The 22,244-nt window shown below is 40.0% G+C and overlaps 1 protein-coding gene across 4 annotated transcripts in view; it reads right to left on the bottom strand.

Moving 5' to 3' along the window:
* The window catches only part of pex5la (peroxisomal biogenesis factor 5-like a), a 93,789-nt gene that overhangs the window by 6,658 nt on the left and 64,887 nt on the right, over positions 1-22,244 (bottom strand). For all 4 annotated transcript variants that reach the window (XM_056377980.1, XM_056377982.1, XM_056377981.1 and 1 more), the window contains 7 exons: positions 21,991-22,086; positions 11,688-11,804; positions 9,804-9,947; positions 7,983-8,053; positions 6,124-6,342; positions 3,717-3,882; positions 1,003-1,160 (listed from right to left, as the gene is read on the bottom strand). In XM_056377980.1, coding sequence (XP_056233955.1) covers positions 1,003-1,160; positions 3,717-3,882; positions 6,124-6,342; positions 7,983-8,053; positions 9,804-9,947; positions 11,688-11,804; positions 21,991-22,086 — 971 coding nt within the window. The remainder of the gene's footprint in view (positions 1-1,002; positions 1,161-3,716; positions 3,883-6,123; positions 6,343-7,982; positions 8,054-9,803; positions 9,948-11,687; positions 11,805-21,990; positions 22,087-22,244) is intronic.

The raw sequence follows: 22,244 nt of genomic DNA, 5'->3' as shown, positions 1-22,244 counted from the left end.
ATACTACTGGGCTCTAAGTGAAATCTCAGTGGTCGGAATGTTGGCACATATGAATTGATTTCTTTTACTGGCCAAGCTTGTTGTTTTCTGGCAGATGCATAATGATTTTGTCATGCTGTTGACTTTGGTAGTTGTGGAATATGAATACTCATCATGAATGCTATTGGTTGAATTGGTTTTGCTTCATATTTCCTTATAGGTTTTTGCTAATAATAATTTCTATATAATATTGGCTTCCCGGGATGCTCAGCAGACTTTTGTTACATACATTAAACAGATTCACATTTTCTCTACACTTTTTTTTTTTTATATACAGTCAAGCAGTGGATTAATATTTCACTCAATATCAGCTCTGACATTACTCATTACTAAGCTTTTCTGTATGTGCTGATAGCCATCAGCTCATCACACTAGTTAACAATTACTAAGAAGAGATTGTTTGCTGCAGGTCACAGATTTTGTGATTTTTAGATTAGAGTGGAAAGAGTAGAGAGTGGAATGACAGAAAAATAATAATCAACAGTTTTATTAGTTTATGGTTTCCAAACAAATACTTGATTTTATTGAGAAAATAATAGGCAGATTTATTAATGAAAATATTTTTCTATCAGCCCTAATTTTGTATGTTTTGCTGCATAGTTGAGTTTAGATCTATGCATGCTCACTTCACTAGATTGTAAATTCTTTGGAAGTGTGTTGTTGGGAAGTAGACACATGGCAGCTGGTGCTGAGCCTGCAAAAAGAGATTCCACATTTAAGCTGATGTCTGGCTTGTACCTAATGTGGTGTTACTTTTTAATCATCTCTCCCCAGCCTGTGTTGTGCTGGGTTTGGTGTAGACTTGTGGGGCATGGCATAATCAGAGTGTATTGATTCCAAGTATCAACTCTGTACATAGTCTCACTTTATTTGTTCTTTTCACTCTCTGGGCTTTTCTTTTCAAGTGATTTTACTCCAGAGTAGAAACTTTGTCGCACTCTCCTACACCCCCAGGTCACTCACCTGTGTGCCCCCAGGTTAATACAGCTGATGCCCAGGTTGTAGCGGGACCTGATAAACCCCGGCTGCAGCTCTAGGGCTCGCGTGTAAGCCTCCACCGCCTCCTCGCTCCGGTCCCCATTTGCCAGCGTGGCTCCCAGGCGATTCCACAACAAGTAGTCCTGGATGGAGTTGGGGTGGTGGGTTGGAGGATTATGGAATGTCAGAGGGCGAGGATAAGAGATTTGTTTTTAGTGAGGTTAACTGTGATGTGTGTTGTCACATACTGTCAGCCCAAATAATGCGGCTTGTCTGTTTATTTCTGGATGTCTTTAATTAGTGAACACACTGGAGAGTTCCTAATTTAGCCTGAATTAAAACTCATCAGCAGCATCTCTTCAGTTATCTATTAGTGTTAAATGCTTCCCATGCTTCAAAGGCCTGCAGAAGTAACTGACAGTGTCTTTAACAGTCAAGTACAAGTGAAATAGAGCTGAATAATCTGAGCTGCTACACAACACTCAGCCTTGTATCTTCAGTGACAGCATGACAAAGCAGCGTTAGAGCAGAAAGCTATAATTCGCTTTGTTTTTTTTTGTTGAGGCACAGACAACAATAAAGTGTTTTAAATGCATGGCGCAGCTCCCTGCTATATAGTCACCTAACAAGGGTAATTTGAGGAGAGCTGAGTTACACCACACAGGGTGTCCTTGCCGTTGTTTCCCACCTGCAGGTAGACAGGCACATACAGAGGTCATGGTCTGCTACAGTATAGGGGTCCTTCATCTCTGGCTAAGCTTAGCAGCGGGATATAATTATCTCCCTTTGGGTTCGGAGCTATTTTTCAAGCAGGGGAGCAGATATTACCAAGTCAAATGTGGGAGGTTGGATTTAACAGTGAGTAATATTCGTGCCGACTTGGGACAGTGCTGGGAGGACAGGGACTGATTTGCATGAAGGAAAGATGAAGGATGGAAGGAAGGTTTGTGGTTGTATTTGTGTGCTTGCTTGTTTTGTTTGTTGCGTATGCGTGCACTCCAGTGTATGAAATATGTGTCTCAGTCTGTTTTTAGTTTTCTGTGTAAATGTGTGTGCATGTGTGTGGACTGGATCTTGCTCTGCTCTTGTGCTGCATCATGAGTGAGCATGTACCAGTTTAGAGTTCATGAGGCCAGATTTGGCAGCTCCTCGCTTCACATATTGGTGTGACAGTTTGATGTGCCTCAGTGCATCTGTTTGCATGAGCTCTCCCTCGGCATTTGTGGCTCCGTCGTCTCTAAGGATGTGTACTTGCTTAAGGGCTTCATGTCTGCCAAATGTGTTTGCATGGGAACATGTGGTGTGTGACAGATCATGGTTTTTATAGTATGTGTGCGCTCTATGTGGTGTTTGTATGTCTGTGTGTGAAGATGCTTTAGCAGATCATTGTATGCGTTTCTCAACATAAACAAAATGCAGCAGCAAACACCAGATAATGTGCTGACCTTCTAAGACACACATGGGATCATGGATCGGTATTCAAGGGAAAGTTACAAATTATTATACAGCTGTAACATTCATTTGAAAATATATTGACAATGCATTGTGTAGTTTCAGTATCTTACTATCATTGTTACAATAATTCACAGTTCGCATGGGCAAAAGGAAAGAAGTGAATAAGTTTGCCTCTAGAGTCACACAAAGATGAAGTTTTATTTCAGCAGTTATTGAGATAACACTATGAAATGTTCATATCTGCACATGCCTCCCTGTAAAATATAGCCGCCTATCAAGGGTCCCCAGCAATATTTAAACAACAAGCATCACTGGCTTCCTACAAGGTGACGATAAACCGGAACAATTTTGTTAAACGTATCTTCTTTGAATATCTGAATGAGCCTCTGATCAGCCACAACTACTGTTTAATGAAAGGCCCAGAGTTTATATTTTTGGCACAATGCAGTGCCAGCTGGAGTCAACCAGCTGTCAGACATGTTGTCTCTGAAAGGAAACCAGTGCATCCCATGTATTCACCAATCACAGCTTACTGCTGAACAATTAATCGAAAATATTATCGAAATGTGTAATTTCCAAAGTGCATTATCCAATTCACAGGAGCTGCTTTCGATAAAGGTAAAATGGGTCACAGCATACCATCATAAATGAAGCCCTATGGTGCTACAGAGATGCCCCGGCCTACATATCATGTTCCCCAGACATAAGGGAACATGCTTGTTTGGTACAGGCCCCAGCAAAAAATCATAGTTATATTTTATTTCAGTAAAAATGAAATGCAAAAATTACCTTTACCACTAAAATTGTGACTCATCACAATTGTAAAATCTCTCAAACTATAACAATATGATTTTTTTGAATATCGTTTGGCCTTAGCTTACAGTCAGCAGGGTAGTTGTCATTTCCATTTTGATTTAAGATGCAAGTAACTTAACTAAGTTTATTGCCTTTCATGTTTCTGGTCTTTCTTGGCTAAACCCACTGAGACTTGAGTTGACCAATAAGATTGTTTCTTCCACCAGAGCATCTATGCTCCTGACAAGCGTTTAACTACAGCTCCACTCTGTCTTATCTGCATGTTTCTGTCAAGGTGTGTGGGTGGGTGGATGGGTGTGTGTGTGTGTGTGTGTGTGGGGGTGTGTGTGTGTGTGTGTGTGTGTGTGTGTGTGTGTGTGTGTGTGTGTGTGTGTGTGTGTGTGTGTCAGTGTGTGTGTGTGTGTGTGTGGGTGGGTGGGTGTTTCTACCTCGGGCCGCACGGACAGGGCCGTATTAAAGGCCTCCACAGCTTTGTTGAACTCTCCGCTGAGGTTGTAAAGCACCCCGAGGCCCGTCTGCAAATCGGGGTCGATGATGTCTGAGTTGTGCTGAACTGCTTCCAGGAAGAGCTCCTTGGCCTCGGGTAACAGGGAGCTGTGGACACACACACACACACACACACACACACACACACACACACACACACACACACACACACACACACAGAGATAAGGATTAGTGTGACTTAAGGCTGCTGAGTGAGCGCTCTTAAGATTGCAGTGCTATGATGTGCACTGTACTGCATGTCAACTTTTACTCACAGTGTAAGAAAATGAGAGAGAGGGAGGGAGAAAGGAAGAGATTGACAAGAGTGTAAAGGAGTGATAAAGTGAGGGAAGAATAAATGGGAGAAATGAGAGTAAGGAAAAATGCAGAGAGAGTTGTGTGAAAGAAGGACCAGTGGTATTGAAGCAGTGGGTTACTGTCCCATTTACATAAATTAAGTCCTCTGAGTTGTTAGAAATAGTAGTTTAGTGTCTTGGATTATTGTAAACCATTGTACATTCAGTACAGACTTTGTATTTTATTCCTCTTTTTCATTAAGTATTTAATGACATGTATTTGTGCTTGAGTCACTTTGTTGTGTTATGGCCGTTATTTTCTTGATTTCCACTAAAGCAGTGTTTCTCAAACCTTTTTCTGTCAGGCCTCCTCAATTAATTTTTTTTCCCCCCAACTAACAACAAATAACTAACAATAAGCTGAAAATAACATTATGAACTAAATGGTTCTTGTTTATCATGAGGTTCTGATTCAGCACATACTGTAGCTGTGTTGACTGTGAGCTTGACAGGGACATACATTAGACTTCATCAGTTTTTGGTTTAGACTTGAGTGTTCGTCCGTCCGTCTTGTGCTTTACATGTTGGTCTGTTCAATCTGAATGAATGTCATTAACCTGAATGTCAGAAGCCTCGCATCAGAGTGCTCTTGCTTGTTCACTGGTCACACAGTGTTTGCATTCATCCAGCTGAAGTCCTACTAAACATTTCTCTTCACTGTCATGCCTGAGCTCCTGCGATCTCTACGTCCCTCTATAAAGGCTGAATTCTCACAGTTTGAGAACCTCTGCACAAAAGTGAAAGATTACAGACAGACTGCTACTTCTGCCTCAGTGGACATTTGGTCCTTAGCTTATGGGTAAAGATATGGATTGCCCTTTGTGTTATGTTCCCATTAGGGCGGCCACAACAGAGGGAGGGAAAGCAAATGATAAATGGAGGAGAGAAAAGTGCAGAGAAGAGTGTATAATGAGGCCAAAGAGAGAGGGATGGAGTGAGCAGTAGAAATTAAAAGATGGCTATCGCACCGATTAAATGGGAGATCACAGGTATTGGGATGTACCTTTATCCCTTCACATTGACCAGACGATTAATGATTTGATAAAGTGCTGCTTTACCTGGGGAGAGGAGTTAGGCCTTCTCAATCTGATATACCTAACAACCTCATTTTTATGGCTTAAGATATAACAGACGGTCTGCCACCTACAGCAGTAAGGGTTGTTACAAGATGGATACATGTATGCTGTCTAGCCTGTAAAATTAGACCAATACCAGCTGTGCTTGAGAGACCTTGAAATAAGTTTTTGGTCTCCCTGACAGTGTAATAGTAATTTAAGTAAAACAAATGAGTCTGCTGGTAGAGATCTTGTTTTTGAATGTGCAAGATGCAGCAAAGGATGTATCATATGCATCTTTGTCACGTAATCAGTAAGTCAGAGTTGTTAGAAAAAGCTGGAATTCAGTTTAAAATCCTCAGATGGCTCCTGCATCTAAATGTAACTGCTACAGATTATTGATCCTCTCTTTGATAGTTTTGACATTTATATCATCACCTTTTCTAGTATTAATACATGGACAACACAGATATTGTTTTAGATTTTACACTGATGACCTTAGAGTATCATTGACTCACTCTGTCAGTGCCTGAGGGTAAAGCCAGCTGTGCTACAGCTTTCAAGTAGAGGAGGTATATGAAATGTTATATCACAAAAATCAATTTCATGATATAATACCTATACACTGATTTAGATACCTGATCATAGTGGCATACTTAGTGTTTCAATAGAAATCTAATATTGCCATAGATCAGTCCCACTTATTGATTTGCAACGTTGCCCACTGGAGTTGAAAAGATTGTTTGATTAATCTTTGGTGGAATAATAATAAAAATCAGCAACTATTTTGATAATCGATTATCGTTTCAGCCATTTTTCAAGCAAAACTTGTGAAAAAAACCCAAACACTGATTTCAGCTTCTTAAATGAGAGGGTGGCTTCTGTGTTTCTATGTCTTGCATCATAGTAAACTGAGTAGTTCAGTCTAAATACCCTACCTTTCATGTCTGCCCATATTGGGAGCATGTGACATCCTGCGTTGGGAGTTTGGTGATCCCATCAGGTTGGTCTTGCCCTTCAGCAGGTGCTTGTACTTTGGATTGTGTCGCAACCAGCGGAGCAGGGCCTCACAGGCGTCATTGCGCATACCAGTGTTGGTCAGGCTCACTGCCAGAGCCATGAGGGCTGCGAGGTTGCTAGGGTGGAGCTCCAAACACCTGGATGGAGACGGGACCCGGGCATGGGAGAGGAGAGACGGTGTAAGGTGTGCACTTCAAAGGGAAATCTAGATTTGACAGGCATTAATTGGGACAGGCCAAAGCATAGGAACATCAGGCGGAGGCTAATGATTTCTGGATTAGGATGGATGAGCTGCTCATCTCCTGCTCTGCTGGACCAGGTTTGCATGTTGCCCTTAGCAGCAGGGTTCCATAATTTGCATTAGTTTCGCCTTTAGGAAAAAAATGCCCTTGGTGATTGAGTTATATCACCAGTTATATCATGTGGACGACTGCCACTAAGATCTACGCTGTCCTTTGTAATTGAAAAGGGCAGAAGAGCAGCACTGTGTTGGATGAACAACTTGGATTAGTTAAGGGAGGAGAGAGGCCAAAACAGGATTTAGCTTTCATCAAGATAATTTTCAAGACAGATTTGCTACAGCTGATGCGCCAACTTCCTTAAAACCCTTGTAATCTCAGACAAACCAAATTATTTCAGCCCCCCGCTGCAGTGTGCTGAAGGTGAAATTACATAAACACTGTTTTAGGCTACACAGATCCACTGTATGCATGCAAGGATGTGTTCTTTGTGCAAAATATTGAGAGTCAAGTAATCCATGTTTTTTTGCAGAGTGACCAGACAACCATGTTTTTCAGGGACTGTCTCAGAGTTGAGACTGTCCCTGGCTGCCAGTTTTAAAAAAACAACATAAAATAAACATAAATAACATTTTTGCTTTATATCTTCAATACTGTATAACGTTTTCTGTCAAATACTATGTGGCAAAAAAAAAAAACAGAATGCAGCAGTATTGTAACATGATGCTTGCCATCTGAAACGGTGCCAGTGAAACAACAACAACAGGACGAATGCCAGGTAAACTTCTAATATCTCACTTTCATATCCAAACACTCCCCTCACAGATGGAGCTATTACATAATAAGCAAGGTAAAATATAAATCATGCAAAGATCTGAATGGTATTTCAGAATATGCATAAATCTGTTGGTTTAAGTAAGATTCTTTCAGGGATTGAAAATAAATTATTTACATTCTTTGTAATCTCATTTATTTAGAACAGCGGTGAAATGTTTTATTTCACAAAATGGGTGGTTCATGTCACACGTAGAAAAGGAAGGATGTTTTCTCTGAATGGCTGTGTCTTGTGTTTGCAGTGTTCACACTCTTAGATAGGTGCAATTCCTGGCCTCAGCAGTGTTATGAATGAAAGTGGGCCACCTCCCATCATACCCTAGCTCTGTGCAATCACCATCCATGTGAAGTGCCTCTATTTTAGGAATAAAAATCGCAGAAGTTTTCCTTCCAATTTCTGGCTTATGAACTTTGGTAACACTGAAGGATGATGGTGGTGATGTTCTTCTCAGGGCTGTAGATATCATAAATCTTTACATCAAAATCAAGCTTTTCCTTTGTTTTTGTTCTTGCTTAATAGACTGCTGTCACAAGGCGTGAGGCAAATTTCATACACTGGGCTTCATGTTTTAACATGACATTTCCATTGAGTCCCACTTGTGCAAACATATGGTGTCCCCAAGCTGTAACAGCTGACAGCTCCTCTATGTCCGACAACGATTTTTGATTGTAAATGGGAATCTGATGCAGTTGTTTCTCCCTACCTCTGGAGGGAGACAATTGCTGCCTGCTCGTTCTCATTTTCAGCCTGGGTGGTCCCCAGCACTTGCCAAGCCTGCAGGGAAGCAAAACACAGGTAGCGGTAAACAGCGAAGTGGAAACCTAGACTCCGTACCGGGTATTCTCAAGGGGCTGAAACACAGTTACAGTGTCTCTATATCGTCTGTCAGGCGCAAAGAGTGGGATCCAACTCGGAGCCAGTGTTTCAGACAGATTGCAGCAGAGGAGCTACAGTGAATATAAACAGAACTCCACAGAATGTAAAACTTTCATTAGGTCAAACAAGAGAAAATGCAATTGTTATTAAAAATTGTGTCCTTTAGATACTCTCATATACTGCATTCAATCACCCAAACAATAGAAAGCCATTTATTTTTTTCAATTTCAGAGATGATTTACTTGCATATCGCTTTATCTCTTTAAAAAAAGCAAAGTGATAATTTTGGTTTGGAGTCCTCATTTATTTAGAGCTGAACGATTATTCCATCAACATAAATCAGGGGCTATTTTTTATAATTGATTTATCGTCTTTTTTTACACTGAAAAAATATTTGGGTTTTAGACTGTTGGTTGGACAAAGAAAGGCAGTGAAGATGACACCTTGGGACATTAGTTTTAGCTCTACACTTATTGAAAGACAATGAGTATGCTAAGCTTATCCGATTATAGTGTTCTCAGTCAGTTGCTTGGTTGTTTTGTCTATAAAATGTCAGAAAATGACAAACAAATGTTTCCTGAAGCTGAAGATGATGTGTTTTGTCAGTGCAGAACCCAAAGAGGTTCAATTTACAATGAGATAAAGGCAGAAAGGAGAATCTGGAAAAGGTAAATGTTTGGCACTTTTGCTTGGAACATGACTCCAATGTTAGCTGATCATCAGAACAGTTGATACCCACATCAGGGAAAAGCAAATTGAAAGTACCCTTGATCAGCACAGGAGGGCAGAAAATTATGTAACTAACCCAAAATCCAAAATGTGAGATTTTGAGATCCCTCCTTTGTATTTTGTGTCTGTAAGGGCATGGTTAATAACCTGTTCTGAAGCTAATCTCTATAGATGCTTCTTTGTTCCACTCTTTGAAATGAGGGGCGAAATTATTTCTGAATGATTCAGAGGTCTTCACAGTGGGGCAATAAGCCACTAAGCGCCCTAGGAGGAATTTTGGAATCGTATTAGTTCCATACACCGTGGGATAATCCTCTCCTCGGAATAACTGGCACATTTCTGTATATTCCAGGGGATTCCGAAAGTACTTTGTATGAAGGCTTTGCTCTTTCAGCCTGCAAAGAGGTCACTTCTTTTGAAATGGGGAGAATACAAAAAGGAGAAGGAACCTGCGGAATGAGCTATTTCTCAGCTCACTGGGCAAATGGAAATTCTCATCAAGAGTATGAGCAAGTGAGTTGAGTATTTTTGCTACAGTAAACAGCTCATCTAACAAGAAAAAAAAATGTCTTTGCCCTTTACAGGCAATCAGCGTCCAGCCTGTGGGTGCTACCTACTAAATCTGCTTCACACAGCCTGTGGTCAGTGAAGCATTCTTCCTCTGTAGCTTATCTCAACATGAGGTGGAGTAAGTGGACTCAGATGTAGCCACAAGTTTGTGCTGAAAGCCCAACTGCTCCAGTCTGGTTGAACGGTGCAGGACTGCAGTTTTATTGGCCGTCTGCGCTATAAAAGTGTGTATGGCTCTTTCCCTTTTGTAAATACACACACAGCTGTAAATGCAAGTGTCTCCACTGCTAACTTTGGTTGAATAAGGAAAAAAACACAATGTGAGTGTGTGCATGTGTGTATAATTCACCTCTGAATCATGAGGGTCCTGCAAGACAGCTGCTTCCAGCAAAAGCACAGCGTTTGGCAATTCTCCCTCTCGGGACTTCTTTAGTCCCTCTTCAAATGCGTTAGGCAAGTCCTTATAAGGATTATCTGTGTGGAAGTAGTAACCCTGTCAGCGAAAAAAATAACAAAAAACAGGGACAGTGGCAATGTCAGTTTCTCTCTTAAATATTCAAACGCAAACCAGGGCAACTGTCCTGTGCAGTTGTATATTTAAGCAACGCTCCAGCAGCAGGAATCGATCTTTTCTGCTTCACATCAAACCTGAGGCTGAGATCCCCGGGGTTTGTCTGTTCTCTTTAAATGTTAAACTTTGCATTTTCAAACTGTGATTACCCTGGTGTGTTGTTGCCTGCTTCTGAGCGTGATGACTTTGAAACAGCCTTTTCTTTAAGAACTAGTTCTGCACTGGGATCAATCCTGAAGCCTGATCTTGTACGGTTTCCTTATATAAGAAGGGCAGCAGACGGGTGAAGTATACAGCTCAGCCATATGCTCTCTGTCCTCTGAAACTCACAAACATTCCTTTTATATATTGTTAATGTTGATGCTACCTCTATGCTATATCACATACACATATTCAGTAATGTAAAACAGCACTTATCACAGAAATGATCATTCAGTACATTCAATGTAAAAAGTGTAAAGATTGTGTTATCCAAGCACTTCACTTTGGTGCATTTTTGTCTGAATGACTGAGAAGTCATGTTTTTCAGCCTGACTGCACTATGATTGCTTCAAATCAAAGGATACCATAAGGAAGACAGGTCTGTGTTTTATCGACATAGCATATTTCTGTTTAGAAGTTGGCTTATATTTCATATTTCTACTTCCAGTGGATGGTCAAGTGTTCATATCCAATAAATTGATTTAAAGTAATATTTGGACATCTTGAGAAGTATGTTCAGTGACTTTTTTGCTGTAAGTTAGATGAGAAGTTGATACCCCTCTCATGTCTGTGGGTTAAGTATGAAGCTACAGTCATGAGACAAATAGCTTAGCTTAGCATAGAGACTGGAAACTGGGGGAAACAGCTAGCTATCTCAGCTAGCTGTTTCCAAAGTTATAAAAATCTACCAACCAACGCCTCTAAAGCTCAGTAATTAACTCGTATCACATTAGTTTGGTCTGTACACAAATAGAAATATATAAATATGACAAGTTATGGTTTTATGCGGCGTTGCACGAGTTAGTTACCCACTCCACTTACTTGTCATTTTTACATTTCTACTTTTTGTCTACAGATCAAAAAAAATTAGATTTAACTCGTTACGTACTGAACTGAGCTGTCGGTGGATTTTTATGTCCTACCACTGTGGTACATTGTATACTGGACATTATGTCATCAGTCTGTGAATCTGTGGCTCTATAGACACATTCTTGTGAACATGATAACTCATGAACAATAAATAGTAGAAACTTCATAGAGGTACTCCATATGGAATTGACGATCTTATTAGATTTTAGCACTGTACTACATAAATTTGCATTGCATTGCATTTGTTATTGCTATAACTTCTGAACACTGTAAGCTTACAAGTTAAAGTTGATGACCAGATATGTAGCATGTTAAGGATGACTTGTTGGTATAAAAAAAGCTAATGAATTAGCTATTTAGCTTTATTAGGAGGAAACTGCACACTTATACCACAGGTAGCCCATATGGAGTAGATGATCTGATTGCAAACATGCTTAATATCACTTATTTTCAAATGTTGGGTAAGTGATTTTACAGTCTAGACAGGCATGCATTGTTTATGTTACATAAGCTGCCAATGCTGTATACCTCTCCATCAGTGTCAAGAGAAATTTCTGGACATGCTGATTGTAACATCTTAGTGATAGTGACCTTCTCATGTGGCGAGACAGTGGACGGAATCTGTGCCTGCTCGTTCTCTGTCAGCCAGTTCCGCCGAGCGAGCTCTTCCCACTCTGCCTGCATCTTATCCCAGAACTCGGTATCTGACTACAGACGTGAGAGGGAGAGAGAGAGAGAGAGAGAGAGAGACACACACACACACAGTGGGAGGAAGGAAGATGGATAGATTGGAGAAGGAGGGGAGGGTGAGAGGAGAGAATGAGTGATTAGTGCACAGTAGAACAACAGCCCTTGTAATTTCCCATCATGCTACAGTTGGAAATGTCACGTATGTCAGGCTCGGTGGCTGGCTGTAATGTATGGGCTCCACACATCTGATGACTCATCACATTTGCAAACCAAGGCAGAGCTTAAAGGAACAATCCGCGCTTCAAATGCAAACTGTGTGGCTCCACCATTAAAGATCAATACACAAGATTTTAACATGCTATCACTTTAAAATTGACTGGCAGATCTTTGCATGCTGAAGTATTAAGTATGAATTTAAGTATTAATGTTTTCTGATGCTGTTAAAGGCGTTTACATCAGTAATGCTCATAAGCGTATCCAGAAAACAACCTTTGACTTTCAAATATGCACAATACTCATATGTTGTCTGTAAGACAAAACAATTTAATCACGTATGTGAATAGACTTCTCATTAATGTGGTCAAGAAATGTTGTATTGTGGCTTTTAAGCATCTGTTAGCTTGACATTTGAACTGTTATTTTCTGGCATTTCAATTAGCTGACTAAATCCTTGAAGGTTATTGTGGATGGATAATGATTTAAATACGCCAATCCACCTCCTGGAATAGCTTCTCATTTTCTATCTGACAGGAAACCAAAGCCTGTACAGTGCATAAATTAGATGTAAGATCATTTGATACAAGCTTATATTGAATGGTAATTAAAAAACATGGAGAAACTGTCAGTGACAGTCAGTAAAAATGTCAAGAGAAGAGAGTGATGGTTGATAAAAAGAAAACAGTGCACATTCCCAACTTCCACACTAAACTGTTGCCAAAAGTTGTTGTGCAGCACAGCAATCAACAGTGCTGACAGTGTCTGACAAAAGCCTCCACTGTGCAGCTAACTCTTCTAATCACAGTAAATGTTGTTTAGATGATGAGTTTGCCTCATTTCATAAATTAATAACACTGAAGAAACTGCGTTGTCTTAAACCCCAGTGTTCAATTAACTCTAAGCGAGAGTTGCGTGTGTCATCTGTAAAACTTAGGTTAGGCAGAGACGAAGGCCTGGAAACACATGAGTAGTTTAAACTATTTATCTTCTGCCATCAGTGTAGGTGCTCTTTTTAGTTCATTCATTCATGCAAATGAAAAGTACTCACTGTTTTGTCAATGACACTCTGCTTAACCTCTTGCAATGAATATATCAATTTTCCTGTTTGCATATTTTTCAAATAGTATAAACCATGTGTGACATTAAGTATTGAATTATTGTACTCAGTATTTTTCCATTCAGATACAACAAAAGTCCTTGTTTTTTTTTTTTGTTTTTTTTTTTTATAGGCAGATTCAGTCTGTTAGTTAGCACAACACATATCCAGTCTGTTTGAGTCTGATGAGACTCAGGCTGTAAAGTCGTTTTGAAAGAGACGCTAAAAGCCTGTTCAGCCATGGTTTTTCCATCTCAGGAGCACTGCTAAAACTAGATCCATCATGAATTTCAGTGATACTGAGAGGATTATATGTGCCGTTCTCTTTTCTCACTTTGACTAGTGCAACACACTGTTTAACTGCCTGCGCAAAAAGGAGTTGAAACAGCTTCAGTGTGTTCAAAGAGCTGCATCAAGGGATTCAACTAAAACTATGAAATAGGACCTCACAGTATCTCTCCTGTTTTTGCATGTCTGCATTGCTTATCTGTTTATTTCAGAGGTGATTTAAAGCTCCATATCGTGGCTCTTTCACAGTAAATGATTAGCTTACTTTTTTATTCATAACTTTGAAATTTTTTAATTAAATCCACTGAAACACTACTAATTTGCATAATCTGATATGTGGTGCAGTGGATAAACACATATGTGATGTATTAGAGGTGCATTTTGGCCAGGCTAATAGTGTGGCACTAGGGATGGCAATGTCAGTCGATTAGTTCACCACTTGTGTCCAGACTAACTATTGGATGGATTTCCATGAAATGTGTCCATATAGGATGAACTGTAATCACTTTGATCTCCTGACTTTTAGTGCCACCATAAGGTCAAACTTTTGTCTTAAGTGGTAATTATGAAATGTTAGCATGCTAACACAATATACTTAGGTGGTGAAGAATGTGAACATTAACAACTTTACACCTTTTTAATGTCAGCAGTGTAATTTTTAGCATGTCAGCAAGCTGATGTCGGCTTGCTAAAAGCATCTCTGTGTCTACACAATCTCATGATGCCTTTAGCATGGCTGTAGGCTTTTAGTCTTGTTTGTTTTATAATGAAGTCAGTCTGTAAAAACAATGCTGTTGATGTTTTGCATGAGTTTCAGTCCACCATGATTTTCAGCCACCAGACAGCAGATGCTTGTTTATTGTCTAATCATGTGAACTGCAACAGACAGCAGTTAGAAATTCTCCAGGGAGATGTTTTTTTTTTTTTTTTTTTTTTTTTTTTTAAACCAAGGTATCATTTAAAGCTTTCTGTCCACACAAAGATTTTACTGAGATACTGATTTATTTCCCTGCTACAAAAGATGATTATTATTACTGCTGTACGGACTTGTACATATGCTGCAGTGCATTTCTGTAATAATTCAGAGTGGAATCTTTCCTGAGTTATCTTGGGCTGGAGATTGAAGTCTTGGATTCACAGCTGCATGACGTGTTGAGAGATACAGCTCCTTTTTCTGTCCTCTTCATTTCTGCCTATGGTGTTAAAAAATTTACACACAGTTCATCCTGAGCAGTGCCTTTGCGCCTAGTGTACAGCATTACTACAGTCGCAGTTAACATCATGCCTGTTTTGCTTGTAAAACTTGTCTCTGTCCAGTTGCCACAGTGGAGTTTTTTTTCCCAGTTGAGTCCATGATTCTTGGCTGTCTTCCTGTTAGAAGCACAGCAAACTGGAAAGTATAATGTCAAGCAGAGCAGAACCTCCTGTGACTTCTTCAGTCCTCTATAGCCAGAAGCTTATGAGTAGCCTACATGACAGCACTGTGTACAGTAAGCATGTTGTGTCCTGTGTGTGTGTGTCTGTTTGTGCGTAGTGACACTGCAGAGGGGAGCAGGGTCAGAAAGATGTTCTGTGTGTGTGTGTGTGTGTGTGTGTGTGTGTGTGTGTGTGTGTGTGTGTGTGTGTGTGTGTGTGTGTGTGTGTGTGTGTGTGTGTCTGTGTTTCAAAGGGATTCTAATTTTCACATAGAAGCTTGTGATTGACATGGAGGCCATAGTGTGGCCCCTGATGGTGAGAGATGGCAGGTAATTGCAGGCTGCTGACTCCCACACAAATTGCCTGAAGGTGAGTCTCCACTGTTGGCTCTGTCAGGAAGTGCACTATCAGATCTCCTGAGGTGGAGAAAATATATGGATAGTGGTGTCGCTGGAAAATCCATAGTTGTCATAAGAATTTGGATTTAGAGTGAGAAGTGTTTACATATAGAAACGGCGCCAGTGCTCTTGATGGGGCCCTATTAGAAGTTCATTTTGTAATTATTTATTTAGATACATATTTGATAATGATGTGTATGTAGGTCATCAGTCACCTAATATAGTTAGATAAAAAATAAATTTAGTAGAGTACAATGTTTCCTTTTTTAAAATGGAGTAGAAGTAAGTAGTAACATTAAATAGAAATCCCTGAGTAAAGTACAACTACACAAACGTGTATTTACTGTCAGTACAACACTTGAGTAAATGTACGCAGTTACTTTCCACCATTGTTCATTTATAATGCGGCAAAAAGTGTCATGAAAAGTGTTGTGACCAGTCTTCAGCTTCCTCTGCATGCGACTGGTTCTCATGCTACAGCCCTTGTTCTCACCATGCTGTACACATGCCTGTATTTGCACTGTGACCTCGTCCATCATCTCTTTATTTGCGTCTTATAGACAAGTCAATTGTTTGCTCTCTGAAATCCCTTTTGGTGTATAACTTGCCTGCCCCTTAGCTGCACCACAGGTGACGAAAAATTGCGGACGAGTTTTTAATTTACAAGAAATCTAGTCATAATTCTTTATAACGCTGTGAAGGGCGTTTTTCAACACTGGCATTGGCAGTTTAATTATGTGGAACAAGACAAAGATACAGCGAGGTAATTTATATCCTGTGTATCAGTGGAGTGAACCCGTAGCTGTGATTCTAATTTCAGCTGCTCTGATGAAGTGTTACGTGAAATGGATTGAATCCAGAGAGCTTCCTGCCACCAAACGTGTCACCGCTTCTTGGAAATAAACTGGGGGTTGGAGGTGAGGTGGGGATTCATTAGTTACTTCATGAATACATTATTTACAATGTTGATAATCATTGCAGCACTTACATAGGTTACACATACCCATGGCTGTTGTTGTCACCCTATTCAGAAAAAGTATATTTATAATTTGCCTCCAGAATCCAATTAGTGTTTCTGAGTCAGCTGAACTGAGGTTATTTATAAACAGTACAGTGAAAATAAATGTATTCTGCAGAAATGTAATTTGTAGAACTTGATAATTCATACTAGGTCAGCTTAAACATAGAAATGGATGCTAGTATAAAAGAAAGAAAAAAGAAAAGCTACCGTATTTTTGCCTTAGTCTTGATTTAACAGTGATAGTAAAATATGTCCTGATTGGGAAAACAAAGCTAACTTCAGTTCTCAAAAACAGTATTACTCTATTCGCTGTCCCTAAAGCTAATATCACAGCCTAAAAATAGACATATAGCCTTAACAAAGAATTAATAATAATCAACAGCACTCAGAAAATCTGTTTGTGCCAGTTCATCCATATGAAGAAACATATTCAGTTGCTCCCAAGCAAACAATATTTAAACTGCAACTCAAGCTTTATCCTGTGTTTTATTTTATGTGTATATAGCACAAATATGTACCACAACCCTGCCTAGATTTATGATGAACAAATGATTTCCTGTTTTGAAAATCTGTAGACCATTTTGCACATGAATAAAGGTATAAAGGGAAATGTAGGTGTATGGGCTTTGATGCGTTTGGCAACCATTAAACAGGCTATTTCAGGCAAGTAAAGTGACTAATTTCTTATGAGCCGCTTACTCAGTGTTTGAACTGCTGGAATGAATATTGTTAATGCCCCATAAATGAATACAGCTCCTCTTTGTTTGAAATGGTAAATTGTTAAGGATTTTTGAATTTGCATCAATTTGTTGCTTAAGCAAGATTTTAAAACCCTGGAATTTGAAAACTGCATCTGTTAAGTTGCCAGAATCAGATATTGTAGGAAGAAATTAAATGTTGACAGTATTAAAATTTGTATGTTACATGTTTGATCATTCATTGAATGATTGACTTTACCTTATAAAGATTTAGTGTGTATGATTTTGGGCTATATGAATGCTAGTGACTTGACTTGGGTTGAGCATCAAACACAATTTCTATATTTGTGTGAGCTCTTCTCAGGTGGACTCTAACCTTATCTGTTTATGTCAGTGTGAGGTGTGTTAACTTGAGATGCAGCCTTTGGAGGAAACCAAGCACATGAATAGGGGTTACTTATCCACTTTGCCCAGGGGGCTTACATTACAAAAAGTCTCATTATTTACCAGTGACACAGAACGGCCTCCAGAAAAAAAGGCTCCCTCATCTCTAGAGCATGGCTGGCTTGGCCTTTTGATGTTAATGAGCCAACCACTGCTCTGCTGTGCGGGCCAAGTCCTTGGTCAGTGAGACAAAAATAGGAAGCTGGAGTCCTGATAATGTCACTCAGAGAAGAATAAAATACATTTCAGTGGACAAGTGCTACGAATGCATTTTGGCAGGCAATGCAATTACCCCCTATATGGATGTCTGAGATAACAACACATTAGAGCTACTGTGGCCAGGACATCACTTGCACTCTTGTGCAGTTGATAACCACAAAATTTGCACTGAAGTGTGCATTAATGACACATGTATAATGTTCTGACATGTGTTTTTACCTGGTAATTGATTGTGTTAAATTAAAAGAGCTTTCACATATTCTTATCAGCATTCACCTGCAGCAAACCTGTCTCCTACATATTACATTTGGATTAAAGTTTTATTATTAAATTGCTCACGCCAAATATCTTTTGAGGGAAATGTAAATGCTGGATTATGTTCATGCAAACGTTTTTCCCAGTCTGTTCTTATATGAGTGGCAGGACTTTGACACCAGAGACTGTCGATGGCGTCTTGTGTCCTGCCCATGGAAAGTTTGTGTTTTCACCTGTATGAATGGTTGGCTAATGTAGCCTTCAACTTTTACTATAAGTATAGCTGATTACAGACTTCAAACACACCGCAGCATGTCCAGTAAGAGACAGAGATGAAGTTGAAGTTCAGAACTTTATGGTCTAACTTCTTCACCACCATACAGTAAGTCCACACACACCCCACTAGTGATTTCTATAATGCATTAGTGGGCGATTGTAAAATGAAATGATAAACATTGAGGAATCTGGATATATTACACACATAATTGCGTACATACTGTATACAAATTGATATGCAAACCATTCTAGATTCTCTCACATCTAAATTAAGGTACTGCTAATACAGGATGAGAATGTACAAAATAGGAAATCTCACTCTTCCTGGTTTCAAATATCAACTGCACATGCATGGATGTATTGCAGTAGATATGTTTAAAAGCTTCCACAGAACTCAGTGGGACTACAACAACCTCACAAGAATGAACTAGACAGTGCTAGCAACATTAACAGCTAACATTACAGGATTCAATAGAGCTAACATCAACAGTAAGCTAGCACAATTTATCATTAACAGAAACCCTGTATTTTACACAACCTGCAGCTGCAATCGTACGACACAGAAAAAGTTCCAATCTCTGCTTCTCCTGTTTCTCTATGACTGAGAGAAGTTACGCCAGTGGGCAGGGACAAACTGCTAGGTGTACATAACGTAATTGGGTAACCATGGTAATTGACTGACAGGTGTGATAACCAACAGAAACCTGATAAATGTAAATGAAAGATAGTCGGAGGAAAGTTCTCGTGCTTCAAGTCACCAATGACATTTTCAATATTTAAAGCAGCTGTAATTTATATACTTAAATAATGTTTTCAATTACAATGAATGTGTAAAAATAATGTGACAATGTGAAAGGGGTTGGTCATAGTGAGGAACCTATGAGGATTATCTTTACTGTTTTGGTTCACTCTCCCTGCTCTCATAGCATAGTTTTCAGCTGCAGCAGGCAGCTATTTTCAGCAAAAGGGTTTTAAAAACCCACTGTACACTACCTGCTAAGCACCAGCAGCAGACAGACACAGTAAATTAGACAAATTTTCTAAACACAATGTTGTGGGAGATTCGGTTGCCTGCATGGTTGTTGGTCGGGGCCTTCTGCACTCTTATAAACATGCTGAAATTTTGCAGCTCCACTGGAAAAGTCTGCTGCCGAGTGGTCTGCTTGAGGGCACACTGATGGAAGTTGTTGAGGGAGGTGAAAGCATTACTCATTGACTTTCCCCATCCGCATTTTCCCAGCAGATCTGTGGATTAAAACCACTGACCTTTCGGTCACAAGCCTCCCTCTCTAACTTCTAGGCAACTGCACTGGCTCTGCAAACTCTCACTAAACCAAGACCGCCTCAGACCAGTATTCTGCAAGATGAAGATGCAAATGAAGCTGTCCTGCTACTGTTTTAATGAAACAAGAGGCCACACCTTCAGCTCATCTTTATCACCACTGTGGAGCTGCGTTCTCATGCCCCACAGTCAAAACACAGTACCCTTAAGTAACAATTTACCCTGCAGCTGTTCCAGTGGTTCTATTAAACTGTCGTCAGCTCAGAGTAATTGATGCTGTCCTCATGTGACATGGATTGTCACTTAACTACTCAGAAAATATCTCTCTATCAGGCTCTTTGTAAATGAATTCAAAGCCGTTCTCCTTCTCTTGGGTCGCTGCCATTTTATTCTCTCCTTTTTAAGGTTTTTTTTATGTGTAAAATCATAAAACCTACAGATTCTCATCAGTGTCAGCTTTGTAAAATGGATTATATTTGGGAGCCTAATTCCTTGTCTGCTCCCTCTGAGGGCCCTAATTTTTTTTACATCAATTGAATGAATTGGCAGAAAGGCGATGTGCAAATTTAATGTTCTCTCTGCCTTCTGAGCTGTCTCTACCTCCATGCCTTTATAAGTATGAAAGAGCATGCATATGCACAGCTACTTAAATGGAAGTTATCTGATTGTGGGCTTTGATATCGGCAGTTGAGGCCGAAATGGCTGACCACTTGCATCAGAGCTCCTCTAGAGTGGAGGCCAGCACTCAGGCTGCTCGATCGAAGCTGCGAGATACTGTTACCAATCGATGCTCCATGCTCTGACGCTTGTCCAGGAGCATCTCAGAATCTCATCACTTACCTGCCCTCCAGTTGACGTGAGTGTACACAAACTGTGCAGTTCTTTGGGAGGATGCAGCTTACGGCTTGACATCATCACAAAGTTTGAGAGGGATCCCCAAGTGGGTTGGTCCACTCCTCTGCAGCTACTCCTCTCACTTTCTCCCCGTCCTGCTGTCCCTGCTCTATTATTTATTGGCCATTACACATAGCTCAGTGTGCAAAAGTCGACTGTAGACCTCAGTAAAGCTGAAGTTAACTCAAAAGTGAAGGGTTCACTCCCATTTCCCAGGAAGGGACATGTCCTTTGAATGGTAGAGTGGTTTTATTGAAAGTAAAAAGCAAGATTTCCTGGCCATGTCTGTTATTTAAACTCCTGTCCAATACAGAAACTCTGTTTTTAGTCACTCAGGTAGTTGCTGTTTGGCCAGTGTGATGTAACTTTTCGAAAATATCTTCAGCTAAGAGAGAGCCTATGAAAGTGTCCAGACCCATTGCAAAAGAGAAAAGCAACTCATCTAAGTTTGGCTGGATCACATAGTAACGCAATGCACAATGAGACTGAAGTGTGAAAGGTGAGGAAAGTGCTTTGAGCTTCAAACACAAGAGTATTGTTCCTCAGAGGTTTAGGACGTTGTCACGTAATTTGTCATTGACTTCTATCATGAGCCTGAAGTCACAAGAACGTGAGGCATACCTGACAACTCAACTAAGCAGTGCCTTGATACACAGTCCTATAATGACTGAAGCCATATCTAATTACTGTGACTTTGCCATCCCCTGTGATATCTGATATGTCTGGCCGTAAAATGACTGACCTATTTACCTTCCTATTGTTAGCCAGCTGAGAGTCGTGCATATTTTTCTGGGTCAAACACCCTGTGAACTTGAGTATGTGAATTTAACATAGACTATTAAACTGTCAGCTAGCACCACAGGCTCGAATACATTGTGAGAAGCACAATAGTGATCATTTGACAGAGAGATAAAAAAGGGCTGAAGGAGTCAAATGGAAATCAGCTTCACAGGGCTTCAGGTAGATATTTCAATTGCAGGAGCGATTTATGAGGCTACATGGGCAATGGTGGGAATGTGATATTGAAGAAAGTTTTCTGGAATAAAGTTCAGAGAAATGTCTCTTTTTTTCATCTCTTTATTTAGATATTTCTACAAGGATTTGATTTTAATATTTTTCTCATAAAGTGGGGGGCAAGTGGCAGAGTTGGAGATACACCACTTTCTATTCAGGAAAATATGCCATTTACTGATTAAGATGAGGCAAAATAAATGCTATATCACTAATCTGTTTCTGTGAATTTTTCATGACCAACATAAAGAAATTCATATCTTGCTTGAACAAAAGTCAGAGTAAGCTATAGAAGACTTTGCTTTGTCAAAACTAATAACACTGGTCACACTGGTTTTTTTTGTACCTCTGAGCCATCAGTTCCTACAATTTCCAACAATCAGTTATTACAAGTTCTCAATACTTTGGTGACTACAATGTTATCACATCCAATAGAACCAATGAGCAAAGCTACAAAAATAAAACCTGGACTGCACTTTTTCTTGGATGAAAAGGCTTGGATCCCAGTCATCTGTTGTAAGCAATCTCTCTAACCTGATACATCCTCTGAAAACCCAGAGGTTCTGCTGTTTGAAACCCAAGTTATGCTGTTTGCTCTCCCCTGTTAAGTCTTATTAAAAGTCAGCGGTGGAGATGGCTCTTTGATGACAGGTGATAGATATAAGGTGTACTAAGCAGCACTCTGCTTACCTCAACAGCAGCCTTGGCTCGCTCAAACTCCTCCTCCAGGGACTGGTGTCTGGACAGGAGGGCGCTGCCCCACCGCTGCTCCTTCGTTAGTCGAGCCTGACACACACACACACACACACACACACACACACACACACACACACACACACACACACACACACACACACATTTCATAATATATACATTTATGCACATCAAAATCCATTAAATATACAGGCACTCGGCGCACATCACAGACACCCACGCGCACACAC

The sequence above is a fragment of the Seriola aureovittata genome, chromosome 6 (assembly GCF_021018895.1).
Source record: "Seriola aureovittata isolate HTS-2021-v1 ecotype China chromosome 6, ASM2101889v1, whole genome shotgun sequence".
Taxonomy (NCBI): Eukaryota; Metazoa; Chordata; class Actinopteri; order Carangiformes; family Carangidae; genus Seriola; species Seriola aureovittata.
The sequence above is the reverse complement of the archived record's forward strand: the minus strand, read 5'-3'. Positions and strand labels throughout refer to the sequence as shown.